This window comes from Eptesicus fuscus, chromosome 9, assembly GCF_027574615.1.
Source record: "Eptesicus fuscus isolate TK198812 chromosome 9, DD_ASM_mEF_20220401, whole genome shotgun sequence".
Classification (NCBI taxonomy): domain Eukaryota; kingdom Metazoa; phylum Chordata; class Mammalia; order Chiroptera; family Vespertilionidae; genus Eptesicus; species Eptesicus fuscus.
In genome coordinates, this window is record NC_072481.1 from 69,766,541 (window position 1) to 69,785,974 (window position 19,434).

Below are 19,434 nucleotides of genomic sequence, written 5' to 3' on the forward strand. Positions count from 1 at the left end.
TTAAGAAAAACCCTACGTATACGAGTGTAAAGATTTAAATGAATATATGTTACTGCCCTGCCAGTGTGCTCAGTGGTTAGAGTAGGGGAGGCAAAGGGTGAGGGATTGGATTTCTGGTCAAGGGCATGTTTGGGTTGCAGGTTCAATCCCCAGCGCTGTCTGGTGGGAAAAGGAGGCAACCAGTCGATGTCTTTCTCATGTCCATGCCCCCCCCCCCCCCCCTCTCTCTCTCTCAATCTCCTCCTCCTCTTCCCCCTCCCTACCCCCATCCCTTCCACTCTAAAAAATCAATGGGAAAAATATTTTCAGTCCTTGGGTGAGGAATAACAACAATAAAAAAGATTTAGCCCTAGCCGGTTTGGCTCAGTGGATAGAACGTCTGCCTGCGGACTGAAGGATCCCAGGTTCGATTCCTGCCAAGGGCACATACCCAGGTTGCGGGCTCCATCACCAGTGTGGGGCGTGCAGGAGGCAGCCAATCAATGATTCTCTCTCATCATTGATGTTTCTGTCCCTCTCTCCCTCTCCCTTCCTCTCTGAAATCAATAAAAATATATTTTAAAAAGATTAAAATGAATATATGTTATGCTTGTGTCATCAGATACACAGTAGATTGTCATCACATAGACAGTATATTAAATTTAATGGGGCTAGGGGAATAAAAATTACAGTCCTTCCCCCAACCAGCTAGCAAAACATTCAAAAGCAAATATTTTTTGAACGTCTACTGTGTACCAGGTGTTGGAGATATAGTATTAGATAAAACAGAAGGTGTGCTTCCTCTCCTAGAGCCAGTTAACTTGTTCATTCATTCATGCAATAAATGAGGAAATTATAGAGCAGCTGGTTTCAACTCAGCAGGAGGAACTTCCTAATTATTAGCGTTGTTCAAAAGGAGCATAAAACCACCTAGGAGATATTAACTCACCATCACTGATACCTGTTCATCCACCTGTGACTTTCATTTGGATTAGTTGGTTTCTAAATATTGCTTTGATTTAATTTTGTATTGAGTAGCATGGCGAATATAATTTTGGTTGACATTAAGAAGCTTATGAATTAGGGGAAATGAAATATGTTTTTAAATAATTTTGTTAGGCAAGTATGATAAGTGCTTAACAGAGGAGTTGTAAGGTGGGTTCTGAGGAAGGACAAGTCTCATTTAGTTTGAGGGGCTCAGGGATAGTTTCTTGCAGGAGGCAGGACTTATAATGGGCCTTGAAAGAGAGGTAGGATGTTTTTTAATAGACTTTATATTTAGAACAGTTTAGATTGACAGAAAAAAAGAGAAGATAATACAGTGTATTCCCACATACTCTATAACTAGTTTTCTCTATTAACAACATCTTACATTAGTATGGAACATTTGTTACAATTAATGATCCAATAGTACTACAATTTTTAACCAAAGCCCATAGTTTATTCAGATTTCCTGTGTGTGTGTGTGTGTGTGTGTGTGTGTGTGTGTGTGTGTTTTCTGTTCCAAGATTACAACTAGTATATCACTATTTGCAGAGTTTCCTTAGATTTCTCTTGGCTGAGACAGTTTATCAGACCTTCTTTGTTTTTGATCATCTTGACAGTTTTGAGAAGTGCTGGTTGGATTTTTTGTAGGATGCCCTACTACTGGAATTTGGTGTTTTTCTCAAGATGGGACTAGGGTTTTGGGTTACTGAAAGGAAAAATACATCATATCAAGGGTACATACTATCAATATGATTTATGAATGTTAATGATAACTTTGACCATGTGGCTGAGGTAGTGTTAGGTTTCTCCAATGTTTTGTGGAAAGTGTCAGATTTATCTCTTGTCTGCCATTTATTTATTTAATCATTTATATCAGTATGCACTTATGGGTATATTTTTAATACTTAGAGTTATAAGGTAATAGTATTTTATTTTGCTGCGGAGATTGTTCCAGCTTTGACTATTGGGATCTCTTTTAGTTTGTTCCACCACTCTTGACATACCCCTCTGTGGGTTTTTTCTGTGTTTTTGTTTTAAATCACTTCCTTAATTTCTGGCATTACAAAATGCTCTAGGCTCATCATACATATTTCCTGTTCCCATCCTAGAATCAACCATTTCTCCAAGGAGCCATCATTCCTTTTATAGGAGAAAGGTATTAGAAACCAAAGTCTGGTTAGCGTATCATTTCTTTTAGACCTCTCTCAATTGACAAAGCAAAGAAATTAATGCATGTATACCAGTGTGTACTAATCCATATATATATATATATATATATATATACATATATATATATATATATGTATTTCTATGTGTATTCATCTGTATATCAAGCTAACAATGAGTTCATACTGATGTTGCCAATGAGTTCATACTGATTACCACATGGATCATTTTAGCCTTAAGCTGTCAGTCAGACATCCCCAGAGGGCTCCCGGGCTGCCAGAGGGATGTCTGACTGCCAGCTTAGGTTTGATACCCTGGGGAGAGGCCTAAACTGGCAAGAGGACATCCCCCGAGGAGTCCTGGGATGTGAGAGGGCACAGGCCTGTCTGAGGGGGGACACCTTCCCCCACCCCCTGCTGAGTGACAAATTTTTGTGCACCAGGCCTCTAGTATAGAATAAAAGATTTAAAAATGATACCACCTGTATAGGGCACTTACTATGAATGGAGCTTTTAGGATTAAAAGTTGCTCCTCTTCTTAAGGAGATGTCACTTTTTTCAGAAATACATCTATAGTGGTTTGCTTAGTTTTTCTCTCTTTTTTATCATACATTTATTTATAAGCATACTAAAGGTCTGGTGCATGAATTCGTGCATGGATTGGGTCTGGCCAACCTGCCCCAATGGGGGCCGATTGGGCCAGGCTGGCAGGGGGGAGGGGACGTGTGATGTTGGCTGGCTGGCCCCACAGTGCACGTCATAGCAACCAGTCGTTCCGGTCATTCCGGTTGCTTGGCTTTTATATATATAGATAAGGCACAACAAACATTCTTGTCTATTAATCAAAACCTTTTGGTGTTGGGAGTCCATGTTTTAAACTTTTTAGGGGGCTTGTTGAGCTACGTAAAAGCTTCTGCGAAACCCTTCACTGTCAATTTTCTGGAGGTTCTTCTTTTTCTTCTCCTGCAGTTTCCTTTTCTCTTGCATATTCTTTAGTGATGTGTTCCTCTGCCTGTTTGGACAAGTCCTCAGTAGTCGATTCCTCAGGAGCCACCTCTAGGAGCTCCTCAGTGTCACTGTCATCCATGCCCAGGTTAAACTTGTTTGCCATGTCACCACAGCCTTGTTGATTTTTGCAAACTTTATGCTATGGTTGCAAAACCAAAGAATGGTTATGACATCACTACATGATAAGAATTTTTCAGTTCCATTATAATCTTATGGGGCCACCACCATATATGTAGTCTGTGTTGACCAAAACGTTTTGTGGTGCATGACTGTATAATAAAGGCAATGTATGACAAGCCCATAGCTAATATCACACTCAAGGTGAAAAATGTGAGTTGTCAGAATCATTGCTTTTAATAATTGTTAATAGAAAGCATAGTAGTAAATTAATTTAATATATAATAAGACAGATACTTTTCAATGTCCAATTTTGACTTTCAGATAGTTTTAAGAATGTCTCCATTAACCTAGTTTTATTTCTATCTTTAATTTACTCACTTATCAAACAAACATTTTTTTGTGTTCTTTTTTCTTAGTTTGTGGCACCATTAGAATTTGGATTGATCCAAAGACAGATGGCTGAAAGTACTGAAAAAGAAAATATAAAATGGACAACCACCATTATTATTAGTTCATCTCTTAAGGTAAAGAGGCATTTGGGCCATTGATCTTTTACTTTCCCCTTTATTGATTAAGGTGTTACATATGTGTCTTTATCCCCCCATTGCCTCCCCACATACACACACCCGCTCATGCTTCTTTTATTTTTCCCCGCTCATGCTTCTTACACAAGTTGTTGATTGTTTCATCCATCCAGTTTATGAGTTGTATGACCCTTATTCTGAATTCTTTTTTCTGACATATCGCATGCCTCTGTTTCACTTAGCTCCTTTTCTGGTGATTCCTCTTTCTTTGTCTCCCGGTTTGTGCTCTCACCAAAGGATATAGGTGTCAGAGTTGTGCGGGGGCTGCTCCTTAGGCTGTCGCAGCTCCTCAGATGGTCGCAGCAGTGGCTGCTCCTCAGTTGGTGGCGGCTCCTCAGGTGGGAGTTGCTCACACGGTTGCTTGCAGCAGTGGTGGCTCCGCTGGCTGGTGGGGATAGGCTGCTCATGTGGCTGCTGCTCCTTGGACAGGGGCGGGCTGTGCACGGCTGCTGCTCCTTGAATGGGGGCAGGCTGATTGCAGCTGCTGCTCCTCTGATGAGAGCAGGCTGCTCGCGCGGCTATTGCTCCTCAGACAGGGATGGGCTTCTTGTGCGGCTGCTGCTCCTCGGATGGGGGCAGGCTGCTTATAGCTGCTGCTCCTTGGACAGGGGCCAGCTGTGTGTGACTGCTGCTCCTTGGACGGGGCCAGGCTGCTCACGGGGCTGCTGCTTTTCAGATAGGGGTTGACTGCTCATAGGGCTGCTGATCCTCAGACGGGGCAGGCTGCGCATGGCTGTTGCTCATTGGATAGGGGCCGGCTGCTCACGGCTGCTGCTCCTTAGATGGGAGTGGGCTGCATGCAGCAGCTGCTCCTTGGACGGGGGTGGGCTGCATGAGGCTGCTGCTCCTCAGACAGGGGCGGGCTTCTTGTGTGGCTGCTGCTCCTTGGATGGGGGTGGGCTGCTCACATGGCTGCCACACTTGTGGTCGTGGCACCCTAGGCTAAAGTGTTGGGCCAGCCAGAGGGGCAGTGCACTTTGGATCTCACAGGAGCCTGTGGCTAAGGTGAATGGAGTCTTGGTGTCCATAGAACCACAGCCAAGGCAGCAGATCCCTAGTAGGGGTGGCTGTAGAGTCCCTGGTGGTGTCTGAAGGCACCCTGGGTGGAAGTGAGACTGGTCTCCCAGTCACAGCAGCTCTCCCCTTCAAGAAGGTGCAGCCTCTGCGGCAGAGCCAGCCGCCCTGGAACTGGTAGCAGAGACTGCCTGGTTAGGGGAGCCCAGTCCTGCAGGATCTAACTATCCCTCACTCATGTACACACACCCACCCACATGTCCACACACTCCTCTTGCTCCTTCACTCATTCACGTTCTCTTCCTCACTGCCACCATCTTCCTGCCTCTGTAATTGGGTCTGGAGTGTTATTGACTCGCTCCTGGCTGGAGTCTCCTCTCCGGGTGTCTGGTTGTGTGGCTCGCTCTGTACCACATTGACCAAACAGGACAAAATGCAACTCAACAAGACATGACACAAAGGGAACAAAACACAAATGTACTCATGACACTGAATACCCCAATATAAGTGACCACCAAAGAAAAGAGAATTAGGGGAGAGAAAAGAGAGCACAAATCATATCAAGGAGAGAAAAAAATGCTAAGAGAGAAAAGAAAAAGAAGAAAAGGAAAAAAAAATTATATATATATATATATATATATATATATATATATATATGGAGAAAACACCACAGAACAAATAGATTAACCAAAAAATGCAAACACCAAACCCTCAGAAGAGAGGGTGGGTGCAGAATCTGTAGAGGCCGAGCTTAAATACAGAAAGGAAGGTTAAGAAATTGGATGAATATGGGGAGGACCTCAGTTCAGTATAGAGGAGGTAGAAAGAGGATGAGTGGATAAGAAGAAAGAGAAAGCGAAAGAACAAAATTAATTTAAAAAGGATAAAATAATAAAAAATAAAAATAGAATGATAAAAAATAATGTGAAAAGAAATAAAAAATAAACAAATGAAAAAAGAAAATAAAAAAGAGATAACAAAATAATAATAAAATAAAAATGAAAAAGTGAAGTGTCATTCATTTCCACCGAGTTTTAATGCCTCATGGGGGCTGATTTAAGATCCCACTCTTCTGTATTGTCTGCTGCTTCTTAGTTTCCTATTAGCAAGTCAGCACCGTGTTGAAGTTCCAAGGGGTCCACTGCTCCTGTGTTTGTGTCTATCTCCACCACCTTGACTGCCAGCTGGCAGAACCAATCTTCCCACTTAGCCTGTCTGACCATTTTCTTTTCTTTCTTTTTTTTTCTTTTGGCCTGAAATATTTACTATGTGGCTTTTTACAGAAAAGGTTTGCTCATCCCTGCATTATATAAAATAAATTGGGATATACTGATGGGTATTAAAAAAGACAACACTGTAAGGTCAGTACCGTCAGCAGTACTCATTTCTAAAATGAGTCACTTCTGTTAAAATATGTACATTTACAAAACATAATTACATCTGACAAGTAGCTCTGCTACTTAGGTCTAGCCCTTTACAATTAGATCTCCACATGAAATCATAGTATTCTTAGGGGACAGAGGAAACAAGGACAAAGTATTCCAGAGGTCAGTCATTGAGTTTGTCAGAAGTTGTAAGTCATTTAAGACCACTTAATAGTCTTAAACATTAATAAAATTAATAATTTATATATTGCCAATAGAAGGTGATATTGCTGCATTATTTAAATAACACTGATTAAAAACATGTTTAGACATCTCAATTCATTATTTTTAGGAGCAAGAATTACTAGCTAACTTAGTAGCTACTTAATTTTAAAAATGAGAAATGAAAAAAGAAACACCAAATGTAGAACCACAGCAAAAGGCTTTGGAATGCAAAAACTGGGGTCTTTCCCAATCTCCCAGCAATCCCAAGCTGGCGTAGGCTTCTCATGTTGAAGTTGACCGTGTTGCTGTGGGAACTTGGCAGCTGTCTCTTGTCAGTGACCCTTTTCATTAAAAGAATGACAGGTCCATGAGCAAATGCTTTAAAAGTAAAACCAGTTCAGAACTGCTCAACACACAAATGTTCATAATCCCTGGTCAGTAGGCTATACTCACACCACAAAACAAGTATTGTCCTGGATGTTTTTTCTTCTTCAGGCCAAGCTGGTTAAGATTCACATCATGAGGACATCTCTGTTTTGCCAAGCTTTAAAATGATCAGTGAATGCCGAGGTAGATGACTTTCAAATGAAGATCTTCTGTACCCTGATTCGATTGGGACTTGCTTCTTTCTGTATTCTCCTTCTGGGAAATATCTTCCGCTTACGGGCAATTAACTGTTCAGCAAAAAAAACGAGAATATAGTAAACATAATCAATGTTGCTAGTACACAATGAGGCCAAAACTTCAGTTTGTCTCGATACGTTTTCCATTCCTGCAGCTCATGCATATGAAGAAAACGGTTCCGATACTCTCTTGGCAGCTCAAACTGGGATGGAACAGAGAACATGAATTCATAGAAGTCCCTGAGCACAGCTTTCACTGTCTGGACTTCTTTATGATTATGGTTAATGTTGTCATTCAGGCAAACAAACTTCCTAGGGTTTTTTCTTATATCATCCAATTGGCCAACCACATGCGAAACATTGGTACAAATGATTTTAAAAGCAATTTCTTCTCCCATGATTTCCAACCTATATTTGTCTTTGTCCTTAACTGCTTTGTGGATTTTATCAGTTACTGTTTTACAGCTGGTTAACAGACTGTTAGTGACGGGTGGCAGATTGGGGAAATAGTTTGCTTCCTGAGTTGGTGGAATGTTGCTTAGCTGAGTGATATTAGCAGGGAGCATTTTTGAGCAATTTATTAACATGTGTTCCATACCTGTTAAATCCTGCAAACTTAAAGGCAGGTCATGAATTCTGGTAGCCAGTGTTTGGATTTCTCTGTCAGATAAGACACCAGATTGGTCGGTATCAACTTCAAAACCTTGAGATATATTCAGCGGCTTAAACTACACTCATGAGGTAGTAAAAATAAGAAAAAGCAAACTGCATATCCTCAGAGTGGTGCACTTTGTGAAATGATGTCTTGTCAAATTCTTCAGGGAACATGTCCTGCAGTTCTTGCATAACTATTTTGGTCGATCATGTGAGGCATGTGTGCAGGGACTTTCCTAAGTGTGAATCCGAACTTGCTGTTTAGAATTTTATTTACATATTGGAGGGAATCTGCAAATGTATCTTTTAGTTGCCTCCCAGTAAGTTTGCTGTCAGTAAAGTATGCCAACTGTGTCTTCAATGACTCTTCTTCATCAAGAAGATCTTGGAAATACTTTTATTTCTCCCAAGGCAAAAAGCCTGGGTAACTGTCTGTATAATGTTGCAGCTTTCTTCCAGGCAATACTTCATGAACACCTATGTGATTTTCAGCATTGTCCTCTATTCTGTTTTCCTCTTGTCCTTTCCCTATGATTTTCTTTTCTCTGGGCACCTGATTTTTCTGTGGAACAATCAGAGATGAAAGCTTTTCTTTGGACACACTCCCAAGTCCCACTTTTTGGGTCCGACTTTCAGATCGAAAGCTTGCTTTGGTTTCCAAGTCCCAGGGTGGAGTCCGACGCTGGTAGTGGCTATTCACTTTTATTGTCTTTGTTGGAAAAGTCAACCTCTCTAATCTCTCAGGTGCTCCTAAACTGTTTGGCCAGGTGCTTCTGTGAACCTGTTTCACCAGTGGAGCCGCCACACTCTCATTTCTTTCCTTTGTGATAACAGCCTGGTTTATTTTTACTTCAGCATCCTGTGAGTTCATCAGAAACCATGTCAGCAAGGCTGACTTTGATAGGTTGTATCCCTTCATAGTGATATCTCCACGTTCTAGTTGCAAATCCAAGTTAGTGAGACACAACTGGGCCTCTTTTGGAAGGAGCAAAATATTTACCAGGGGAATTTTCACCTCCTCTTAGGATCTCCCTGTTGTGTTAACATTGTGTCTCTTGAACTTTGGGAAGCATTTTTCTTCGGGAATATCCACAAATGGGATTTACACCTCTGGAAGAAGTGTTATGGGGCTAACCAATGTTTGGTAAGACCTCTGGGTGGTAGAGTTCAGTTTCGGTTCTTCTCTTGTGTCAACCTCGACTGCGATCTGGATTTTGAACTCCTTGTCGTCCCTACTTTGAAGTGTGAGATTAAAATGTAGTTGCATTCATTCCACTGTGCATTATGAGGTGGATGGTTTTCCATTTATTGGCTAAGAAAGCGTGTTGAATTATGGGGTTGTCTCTATAGGCGCCTTCGATTCCCCTTTTGGCTATTTCTGCAAAGCTGAAATAAGGCAGGCATTCACCTTTTGGGATAACATAGTGAATCTGGTTTGGGAGAAGAGTTACTTTATATAATTCATGAAAATGATCTTGCCCACAGTCGCCAGCATCAAACCTGTAGGACAAGATGTTGCAGGCCTGGTCACAGAATTTATCAGTAAGCCAGGAGTTTGCACAACCTTGATTACAGTAAGAGACACTTTATTCCTCTGCCAAAGTGCCAGGGCTGGACAGCTCCCAAGCTCCTGGTTCCCTCGCCTCCAGCACTATAGCGACTCCCTCTATTGTTACCAGAGCAATCCCCACCATCCCAATCACAGGCCGAGTTATTGCAAGCCTTATCACAATAGCCATCTTTAATCCAGATACCCAGGCACCCCTCAGCACAGTTTGGCACAGGCCATGTCAAATAAACCTTTTGACCTTTGGAGTGACTATAAAAATCATCTGGCCAGACATCCTTCCCAAACATGACATCGTCATTCAGATAAATAAACTTCTGGGACAGCCCTTCAATGCGATGAATGTGATTTTCAATAGCTGGTGAACTAAAGGTAGCCAAGTGGCTCAAATTTCGAAAAACATCCTGGTGTGTTACTATTGTCACTCGAGGATTATCAAGGTTCAGCCAGGACAGAATCTGCCCATTGGTGACTATGAAAATATTCCGAACCCACGGTGCATGCCTCTCGATAGATCGCAGTGAGTATCTCAATTCTTCATTGTCTTCAACACGGCTGGCAGAAATGTCTTCATTGTGCTTGGACTGGCTGATGGCACTCAGATCCCATAATAAATACGCAGGACTTATGGTCAGTTCTTTCCCATCGATGGTCATGTTCTTCTTAGTCTGCTTATTCAGTTCTTGGAAATCTTTGGGGTTGTTCAATTTTAGGAGTGCTACACTAGCCTCTGAGTACAGGTGCAACAGTTTTATTTTAGAAGAAAGATTTTCTGGCAATTTTGCTTTTAGTTGATTTGTCCCCTTGAAGGTCAGTGGAAACCCACTCAGGAAAGCCAAATCTTGCATTAGCATTAGCCCTGGGACTTCTTTATCTGTGGTCAAATAGCCCCTCCAAACTGTCTGTTTGCTGTTTCTCTTAAAGGTTTCAGCTGGGCATCTTCAATACTCTTAGTACTATCGAAAACAACAACTGAAACATTAGTCGAAGGGTTTTTTGGTTTTGCAACATTGAATATGTCGCTGGCAAGATGAAAAGAAGGGTAAAGAGATGGCAGGTCCTTCAGTGTGACCTTGGCAGGCAGGGGTGGGTTCAGGACAAGCAGTGACACCTTAATGCAGTGTGTCAGCAAACATTGCAGCTGCTTCTCATTCTTCTTAATTGGTTCTGTTGTGTTCTTCCCAAGGATTTCTCTCATGGCTTTCTGCTCCTCTTCAATCTGTTCCCTGACTTGCCACAGTTCTTTCAGTAGTTCAAGGTCGGTGCCATTCACCCAGTTGTATACCTCGTCCATGGGCATGGCTGTCTGCCCAATTTCAATCTTAATCTCTCAAGTAGCTGTTTCTGACAGGGCTGTAGTTGGGGAGGTTGCTGTATTGCTTTCCGGGACTGAATGGCCTCTCTTTAGCCCAGTCTCTGAGGGCTCTCAGGGACTTATTCAGATTTTTTTTTTGGTATCCCTTTGTAACACTCAGGGTGTAGCCTGGGTGTGGCTGTATTGGTTGCCTGGAGACTGCAGGGAGGGGCTATCTCTTCAGGAGAAAATGGCTGCTTAGGTGCAGAGTGTTGGGTATGCCTCAGTGCCAGACTCCTGGCCACCTCTCCCCAACCTGCTCCTCTCCGCAGCCTCTCCCCAGACTCCACAAGTCTGCACCTCCACCTGCACCTCAGCCACGGGTGAGTGTTTGTATTTGAAAGGTCCTATGACCTGGGTTTAGCAAATAAAAGCAAAGGCCAAAAAGAGGGGAAAGAGCTGTGCCACTGTGAGCTCCTCTCCCCGGCATAACACTGCTTGGGCAGTTGTTCAGGCTTCCCCCTCCAGGCTCAGCCTCTTGTGGTTGTTGTCTTAGATCTAGAATCCCTTGTTGCCAGCAGCCCTGTGGACTTCCTTTCCACAGACAGACACAACGCCTGTTCCAAGGGACGCAGCCTTGGTGCTATGCGGCTTCCTTCTGACTCTCTGGGCTTGGAGGTCTCATAATTCTCTCCAGCCCAGATCCCCGATTTTACCGTTCTCCAGGCATCCTCTGCCCTTCCCGGCTGAGAATTATCTCACAAGCTGTGTCTACATCACCAATTCCGGGTGGATGTTATTCGATTTAGTTGCTCGTTCTATCTGCTCCGGAATAGGACATGTCTACCTATTCCGCCACCATTTTGTCTCTCCCTGTGATTTTTTATTTAAATACTAAAGGCCCGGTGCACGAAATTCGTGCATGGAGGGGGGGGTGTCCCTCAGCCCAACCTGCACCCTCTCCAATCTGGGACCCACTGGGATCGGGCCTAAATGGGCAGTAGGACATCCCTCTTACAATCCAGGACTGCTGGCTCCCAACTGCTCACCTGCCTGCCTTCCTGATTGCCCTAACTGCTTCTGCCTGCCAGCCTGATCACCCCCTAACCACTCCGCTGCCAGCCTGATTGATGCCTAACTGATCCCCTGCCAGCCTGTTTGCCCCTAACTGCCCTCCCCTTCAGGCCTGGTCACCCCTAACTGCCCTCCTCTGCGGGCTTGATCACCCCCAACTGCCCTCCCTTGCAGGCCTGGTCCCTCCCAACTGCCCTCCCCTGCTGACCTGATCGCCCACAACTGCCCTCCCTTGCAGACCTGGTCCCTCCCAAATGCCCTCCCCTGCTGGCCATCTTGTGGTGGCCATCTTGTGTCCACATGGGGGCAGGATCTTTGACCACATCTTGTGTGTTGGAGTGATGGTCAATCTGCATATTACTATTTTATTAGATAGGATAGAGGCCTGGTACATGGGTGGGGGCCAGCTGGTTTGCCCTGAAGGGTGTCCCAGATCAGGATGGGGGTTCCCTTTGGGCATGGGGCGGCCTGGGTGAAGGGTCTGTGGTGGTTTGCAGGCTGGCCACACCCCCCAGAGACCCAAGCCAAGGCCCTGGTATCTGGAATTTATTTATCTTCTACAATTGAAACTTTGTAGTCTGGAGTGGAGCCAAGCCTCCTGCTTGCTCCGTGGCTGTAGCCATTTCTGTTCAAATTTATTTATCTTCTATAATTGAAACATTGTAGCCTGGAGTGGAGGCCTAGGCCAGCCAGAGCTGCAGAAGCTTGGCTTCCTTCATTGCCGGGGGCAACCCTAGCCTCCTGCTCTTCCAGCTCCGTGGATGCTGCCATTTCTGTTGGAATTTATTTACCTTCTATAATTGAAACTTTGTAGCATTGAGTGGAGGCCTAGGCCGGCAAGGGCAGGTGGAAAGCTTGGCTTCCTCCATTGCCAGGGAAACCCAAGCCTCCCTCCTGCTCTCTGTGGCTGCAGCCATCTTGGTTTGGTTTATTTGCATATTTGCTCCTTATTGGTTGGTGGGCGTGACTGGTGGGCATGGCTTGTGAGTGTAGCAGAGGTATGATCAATTTGTATATTACTCTTTTATTAGATAGGATTAAAAGTGATAGAACACTAATTTAAAAGATCCTTAGCTTGATTATCCAAAGTTGTATGGATCAGATTCAGAAAATGTTGGCGGAATAGACAGACGTGTTCCTAGCCTTGTCCCAGAGCAGAAAGAAAGAACAGCTGAGGGTCACACGGGGAGTGTTTGTTGACGAGTTAAGCGACAGCTAAACTCCAGGAGAAGGTGGGGGACTGCTGGACAGGGTTCCCCTGACCGGGCAGCACCCACTGCTGCTGGGTCCCCTCCCAGAGCTACAGGCTCAGATGCAGAGACTGCACCATCTTGAAAGAGAAAATGGATCTTATTGGAAGCCTGAAAATCTACACCTGCGGCAACCACTGAACAACTGCGAGCCCCATAACACCAGTTCCCAATTGGTGAAAATGCGCGGATTCAAAGGAGCTCTACACTCCACCATGGAAAGGAGAGAGAGAACTATATAACCAGACATCCGGAGAAGAGATACCATGGGGAGACAAAGAAACAGCCCACATATGAAAGAAAAGCAGACATCACCAGAAAAGGAAGTAAACAAAATAGAGGCAAGCAACCTATCAGAGAAAGAATTCAGAGAAATGGTCGTAAGATGGCTGAAAAGAGTGAAAGACAAATTTGACAAAATGAGTAAGAACCAAGAGGAAATGAAAAAGAACCAAGAAGAAATGAAAAATGACATTGCTGCTGTAAAGAACTCAATAGAAAGCATCAAGAGTAGACTAGAAGAAGCAGTGGACCACATCAGTGAGCTAGAAGACAAGATGGGGAAAAATACCCAAGTAGAGCAGCTTCTAGAAAAAATAATTAAAAAGCAGGAGGAGAGCCTAAAGGAGAGCCTTTGGGACAACACAGAACAAAACAATATCCGCATAATAGGGGTCCCAGAAGGAGAGGAAACTGAGCAAGGAATTATTTCTTCAAAACTTGTTTGAAGAAATAATGACAGAAAAAATCCCTGATATAGGGAAGAAAAAACCCACACAAATCCAAGAAGCTCACAGAGTCCCAAGCAAAATGAACCCCAAAAGACCGATGCCAAGGCACATTATAATTAAATTGGCAAACACCAGCGACAAAGTAAGAATCTTAAAAGCGGCCAGAGAGAGACAGAACGTTACATACAAAGGAACCCCCATCAGACTAGCAACTGAGTTCTCAACAGAAACTCATCAGGCCAGAAGGGAATGGAATGAAATATACAAAGTCATGCAAAGGAAGGGTCTCAATCCAAGAATACTGTACCCAGCAAGGCTGTCAATCAAAATTGAAGGTGAAACCAGGAGCTTCACAAACAAAAAAGGACTAAGGGAATTTATTACCACCAAACCAGCAATGCAAGAAATGCTAAAGGGTCTGCTGTAAAAAAGAAAAAAAAAGAAAGAAAGAAAGAAAGAAAGAAAGAAAGAAAGAAAGAAAGAAAGAAAGAAAGAAAGAAAGAAAGAAAAAGAAAGGAAGGAAGGAAGAAAGAAAGAAAAGAAATAGGAAGCAAAGATGGAACACGGGGTAAAGAATAAAAATGGAGACAAATAAGTACCTATCAATAATAACTTTAAATGTAAATGGATTAAATGCCCCAATCAAAAGACACAGAGTAACGGATTGGATAAGAAAACAAGACCCATATATCTGCTGTCTACAAGAAACCCACCTCAGAAAAAAAGACGCACACAGACTGAGGGTGAAGTGATGGAAAAAGATTTTCCAGGCAAATGGAAATGAAAAAAAAAGCTAGGGTAGCAATACTTATATCTGACAAATTAGATCTCAAAGTGAAAGACATAATAAGAGATAAGGAAGGCCACTTCATAATACTAAAGGGAGCAATCCAACAAGAAGAAATAACTCTGGTAAACATATACACACCCAATATAGGAGCACCCAAATACATAAAAAAAAACTCCTGGAGGATATCAAGGGAGAGATTGACAGCAATACAATCATAGTAGGAGACTTTAATATCCCACTATCACCATTGGACAAATCCTCTAAACAAAAAATCAGCAAAGAAACATCAATCCTAAATGACTCCCTAGACCAGATGGAATTAATTGACATCTTCAGAACGTTTCACCCCAAAGCCACAGAATATACGTTCTTCTCAAGTGCACATGGGTCATTTTCAAAGATAGAACATATGTTGGGACATAGGCAAAGTCTCTTCAAATTCAAGAAGATAGAAATCATATCAAGCATCTTCTCAGATCACAGTGGCATAAAACTAGAAATCAACTACAATAAAAACAATCCAAAAAAATCAAACACATGGAAACTAAACATCATGCTATTAAACAATGACTGGGTTACCAGAGAGATCAAGGAAGAAATAAAAAACATCATGGCAACAAATGACAATGAAAACACAACAATCCAAAATCTATGGGACACAGCGAAAGCAGTCTTGAGAGGGAAGTTCATAGCTCTACAAGCCTACTGCAAAAAACAAGAAACAATGGTAATAAATTACCTAACCCTACACTCAAAGAGTTAGAAAGAGAACAATAAGAAAAACCCAGTGTAAGCAGAAGGAAGGAAATAATAAAGATCAGAGTGGAGATAAACGACATTGAGACCAAAGAAACAATACAAAAGATCAACAAAACCAAGAGCTGATTCTTTGAAAGGATAAACAAGATTGATGAACTTCTAGCCAGGCTCACCAAGAAGCAAAGAGAGAGGACCCAAATAAACAAAATCAGAAATGAAAGAGGTGAAATAACAACAACCCAACTGAAATACAAAGGATTGTTACAAAATACTACGAACAACTCTATTCCAACGAACTGGACAACTTGGAGGAAATAGACATATTCCTAGAAAAATATAACCTTCCAGAACTCAATCAGGAAGAATATAAACAGCTCAATAGGCCAATAAATATGGAAGAAATTGAAGCAGTCATCAAAACGCTTCTGGCAAACAAAAGCCCAGGGACAGACGGCTTCACAGGGGAGTTTTACCAAACATTCAAGGAAGAACTAAAACCTATCCTCCTCAGACTATTCAAAAAAATTCAAGAGGAAGGAACACTTCCAAGCTCCTTCTATGAAGCCAGCATCACCCTAATACCAAAACCTGATAAAGACAACACAATGAAAGAGAATTATAGGCCAATATACTTCATGAACATAGATGCCAAAATCCTCAACAAAATTCTAGCAAATTGGATCCAGCAGTATATCAGAAAGATCATACACCATGACCAAGTAGAGTTTATCCCAGGAATGCAAGTATGGTACAATATTCGCAAATCAATAAACGTGATGCATCACATAAACAAATTGAGATATAAAAATCACATAGTCATATCAATTGATGCAGAAAAAGCATTTGACAAAATCCAACATCCTTTCTTGATAAAAACTCTCAGCAAGGTGGGAAAAGAAGGATCATACCACAACATAATAAAAGCTATATATGACAAACCCACAGCTAACATCATACTCAATGGGCAAAAACTAAAACCATTTCCCCTAAGAACAGGAACAAGACAGGGATGCCCACTCTCACCACTCCTGTTTGACATAGTACTGGAAGTATTAGCCATTGTGATCAGACAAGAAGAAGAAATAAAAGGAATCCAAATTGGAAAAGAAGAAGTGAAGCTGTCCTTATTTGCAGATGACATGATATTGTACATAAAAAAACCAAAAGACTCCATAAAAAAACTAATAGATTTAATAAATGAATTCAGCAATGTAGCAGATACAAAATTAATGCCAAGAAATCTATGGCATTTCTATACACCGATAGTGACCTTACAGAAAGAGAGACTATAAAAGCAATCCCATTTACCATCGCACCAAAAAAAATTAAGATACCTAGGAATAAACTTAACTAAGGAGGTAAAAGACCTATATGCGGAAAACTACAGGACACTGAAAAAAGAAATAGAGGAAGACATAAACAGATGGAAGAACATACCATGTTCATGGATTGGTAGAATCAACACCATTAAAATGTACATACTACCCAAAGCAATCTATATATTCAATGCACTCCCCATTAAAACACCAATGGCATATTTCACAGACTTAGAAAGAACTCTCCAAAAATTAATCTGGAATAAAAAAAGACCCTGAATAGCGACAGCAATCCTGAGAAAGCAGAATAAAGGAGGAATCTCAATACCAGATTTCAAGCTGTATTACAAAGCCACTGTTCTCAAAACAGCCTGTTACTGGCACAAGAACAGACATATAGATCAATGGAACAGAATAGAGAATCCAGATATCAACCCAAACCACTATGTTAAGACAGACTCTTCAATAAATCGTGTTGGAAAAATTGGACAGATACATGCAAAAAAATGAAACTAGGTCACCAACTTACACCATACACAAAAATAAACTCAAAATGGACACAGGACTTAAACATAAGACAGGAAACCATAAAAATATTAGAGGAATCCACAGGCAGCAAAATCTCAGACATATGCCAAAAGAACGTCTTCACTGATACTGCTCCTAGGGCAATGGAAGCTGAAGAGAAAATAAACAAATGGGACTACATCAAAATAAAAAGTTTTTTTTTTTGTTTTGTTTTTTTTAAATATATATTTTATTGATTTTTTACAGAGAGGAAAGGAGAGGGACAGAGAGCTAGAAACATCGATGAGAGAGAAACATCGACCAGCCGCCCCCTGCACACACCCCACCGGAGATGTGCCCACAACCAATGTACATGCCCTTGACTGGAATCGAACCTGGGACCTTTCAGTCCGCAGACCGACACTCTATCCACTGAGCCAAACCGGTTTCGGCTAAAAAGTTTTTTTTTCACAGCAAAAGAAACTATCAATAAAACAACAAGAAAGCCCACTGTATGGGAGAACATATTTGCAAATGTTATCACTGATAAAGGTTTAATGTCCAACATCTACAGGCAGCTTATACAACTTAATAGAAGGAAGATAAATGATCCAATAAAAAAATGGGCAATGGACCTAAATAGAATCTTTTTGAAAGAAGACAGAAGGAAGGCCAAGAGACACATAACATGCTCAAAGTCACTAATTATTCGAGAGATGCAAATCAAAATGACAATGCGGTACCATCTCACACCTGTCAGAATGGCTATCATCAACAAATCAAAAAACGACAAGTGTTGGTGAGGATGCAGAGAAAATGGAACCCTCGTGCACTGCTGGTGGGAATGCAGACTGGTGCAGCCACTGTGGAGAACAGTATGGAGTTTCCTCAAAAAACTGAAAATGGAACTCCCATTTGAACCAGTAATCCCACTCCTAGGAATATATCCTAAGAAACTAGAAACACCAATCAGAAAGGATATATGCACCCCTATGTTCATAGCAGCACAATTTACAATAGCTAAGATTTTGAAACAGCCTAGGTGCCCATCAAGAAATGACTGGATCAGAAAACTATGGTACATCTACACAATGGAATACTATCCTATATAATAAAGAGGTAATATGCAAATTGACCATCACTCCAACACACAAGATGGCTGCCCCCATGTGGTTAAAGATGGCCGCCCCCATGTGGACACAAGATGGCCGGCAGGGGAGGGCAATTGTGGGCAATCAGGCCAGCAGGGGAGGACAGTTGGGGGCAACCAGGACTGCAGGGGAGGACAGTTAGGGGTGACCAGGCTGGCAGGGGAGGGCAGTTAGGGGTGACCAGGCCAGCAGGGGAGGGCAGTTGGGGGCGACCAGGACTGCAGGGGAGGACAGTTAGGGGCGACAAGGTTGGCAGGGGAGGGCAGTTAGGTGCAATCAGGCCAACAGGGGAGAAGTTAGGCGTCAATCAGGCTGGCAGGGGAGTGATTAGGGGGTTATCAAGCTGGCAGGCAAAGTAGTTAGGGGCAATCAGGCAGGCAGGCAGGTGAGTGATTGGGAGCCAGCAGTCCTGGATTGTGAGAGGGATGTCCGACTGCCCGTTTAGGCCCAATCCCAGTGTCCGACTGCCTGTCGGACATTCCTTGAGTGGTCCCAGATTGGAGAGGGTGCAGGCTGGGCTGAGGGACACCCTCACCCCATGCACGAATTGATGCACTGGGTCCCTAGTGATGCCATAAAAAAGAAGGAATTCTTACCATTTGCAGCAACCTGGATGGAACTGGAGAACATTATGCTAAGTGAAATAAGCCAGTCAATGAAAGAAAAATACCACATGATCTCACTCATTTGTGGATAATAAAGAACATTATAAACTGATGAACAAAAAGATAGATACAGAGGCAGTAAAGCATCAAACAGACTGTCAAATTACAGTGGGAAGGTTAGGGAGAGGTGGGGGAGATAAGAGATCAACCGAAGGACTTGTATGCATGCATATAATAACCAACGGATGAACACTGGGGCATGAGGGCATGTATGGGAATGGGGTGTGGGGGGTAATGGTAAGATATTTACACATATAATACCTTAATAATAAAATGGAGAGGAAAAAAAAGTAATTTAAATGTGTACAGGAAAAACACACAAAGTTGTATGGATCAGCAGTTGCATAAGTTAAATGTATTTTAAAGATTAAATTATAAACTTTACTGCATCCATTTTCAACACCCTACTTCTCTAAATATTTGAAGGTAAAGAATTTTCTAAAGTTATTTTTTTCTCTTTAAACCTGTTCTAATTGAGATGTTAAGGAATTCCAGAAACTGTAACACATGCACATAATAATTATTTAAGACTAGAGGCCCAGTGCACGAAATCCATGCAAGAGTAGGCCTTCCTTCCCCCGACTGCCGGCACCAGCTTCCCTCTGG

The 19,434-nt window shown here is 42.3% G+C and overlaps 1 protein-coding gene and 1 pseudogene across 1 annotated transcript in view; one reads left to right on the forward strand and one right to left on the reverse strand.

Moving 5' to 3' along the window:
- The first annotated feature begins 3,681 nt into the window (after positions 1 to 3,681).
- The window catches only part of C9H1orf146 (chromosome 9 C1orf146 homolog), a 28,188-nt gene continuing 12,435 nt past the window's right edge, over positions 3,682 to 19,434 (forward strand). The window contains exon 1 of the mRNA XM_008154720.3: positions 3,682 to 3,784. Coding sequence (XP_008152942.2) covers positions 3,716 to 3,784 — 69 coding nt within the window. The 5' untranslated portion in view covers positions 3,682 to 3,715. The remainder of the gene's footprint in view (positions 3,785 to 19,434) is intronic.
- On the reverse strand, positions 7,029 to 10,591 carry LOC103298002 (N-acetylglucosamine-1-phosphotransferase subunits alpha/beta-like; annotated as a pseudogene).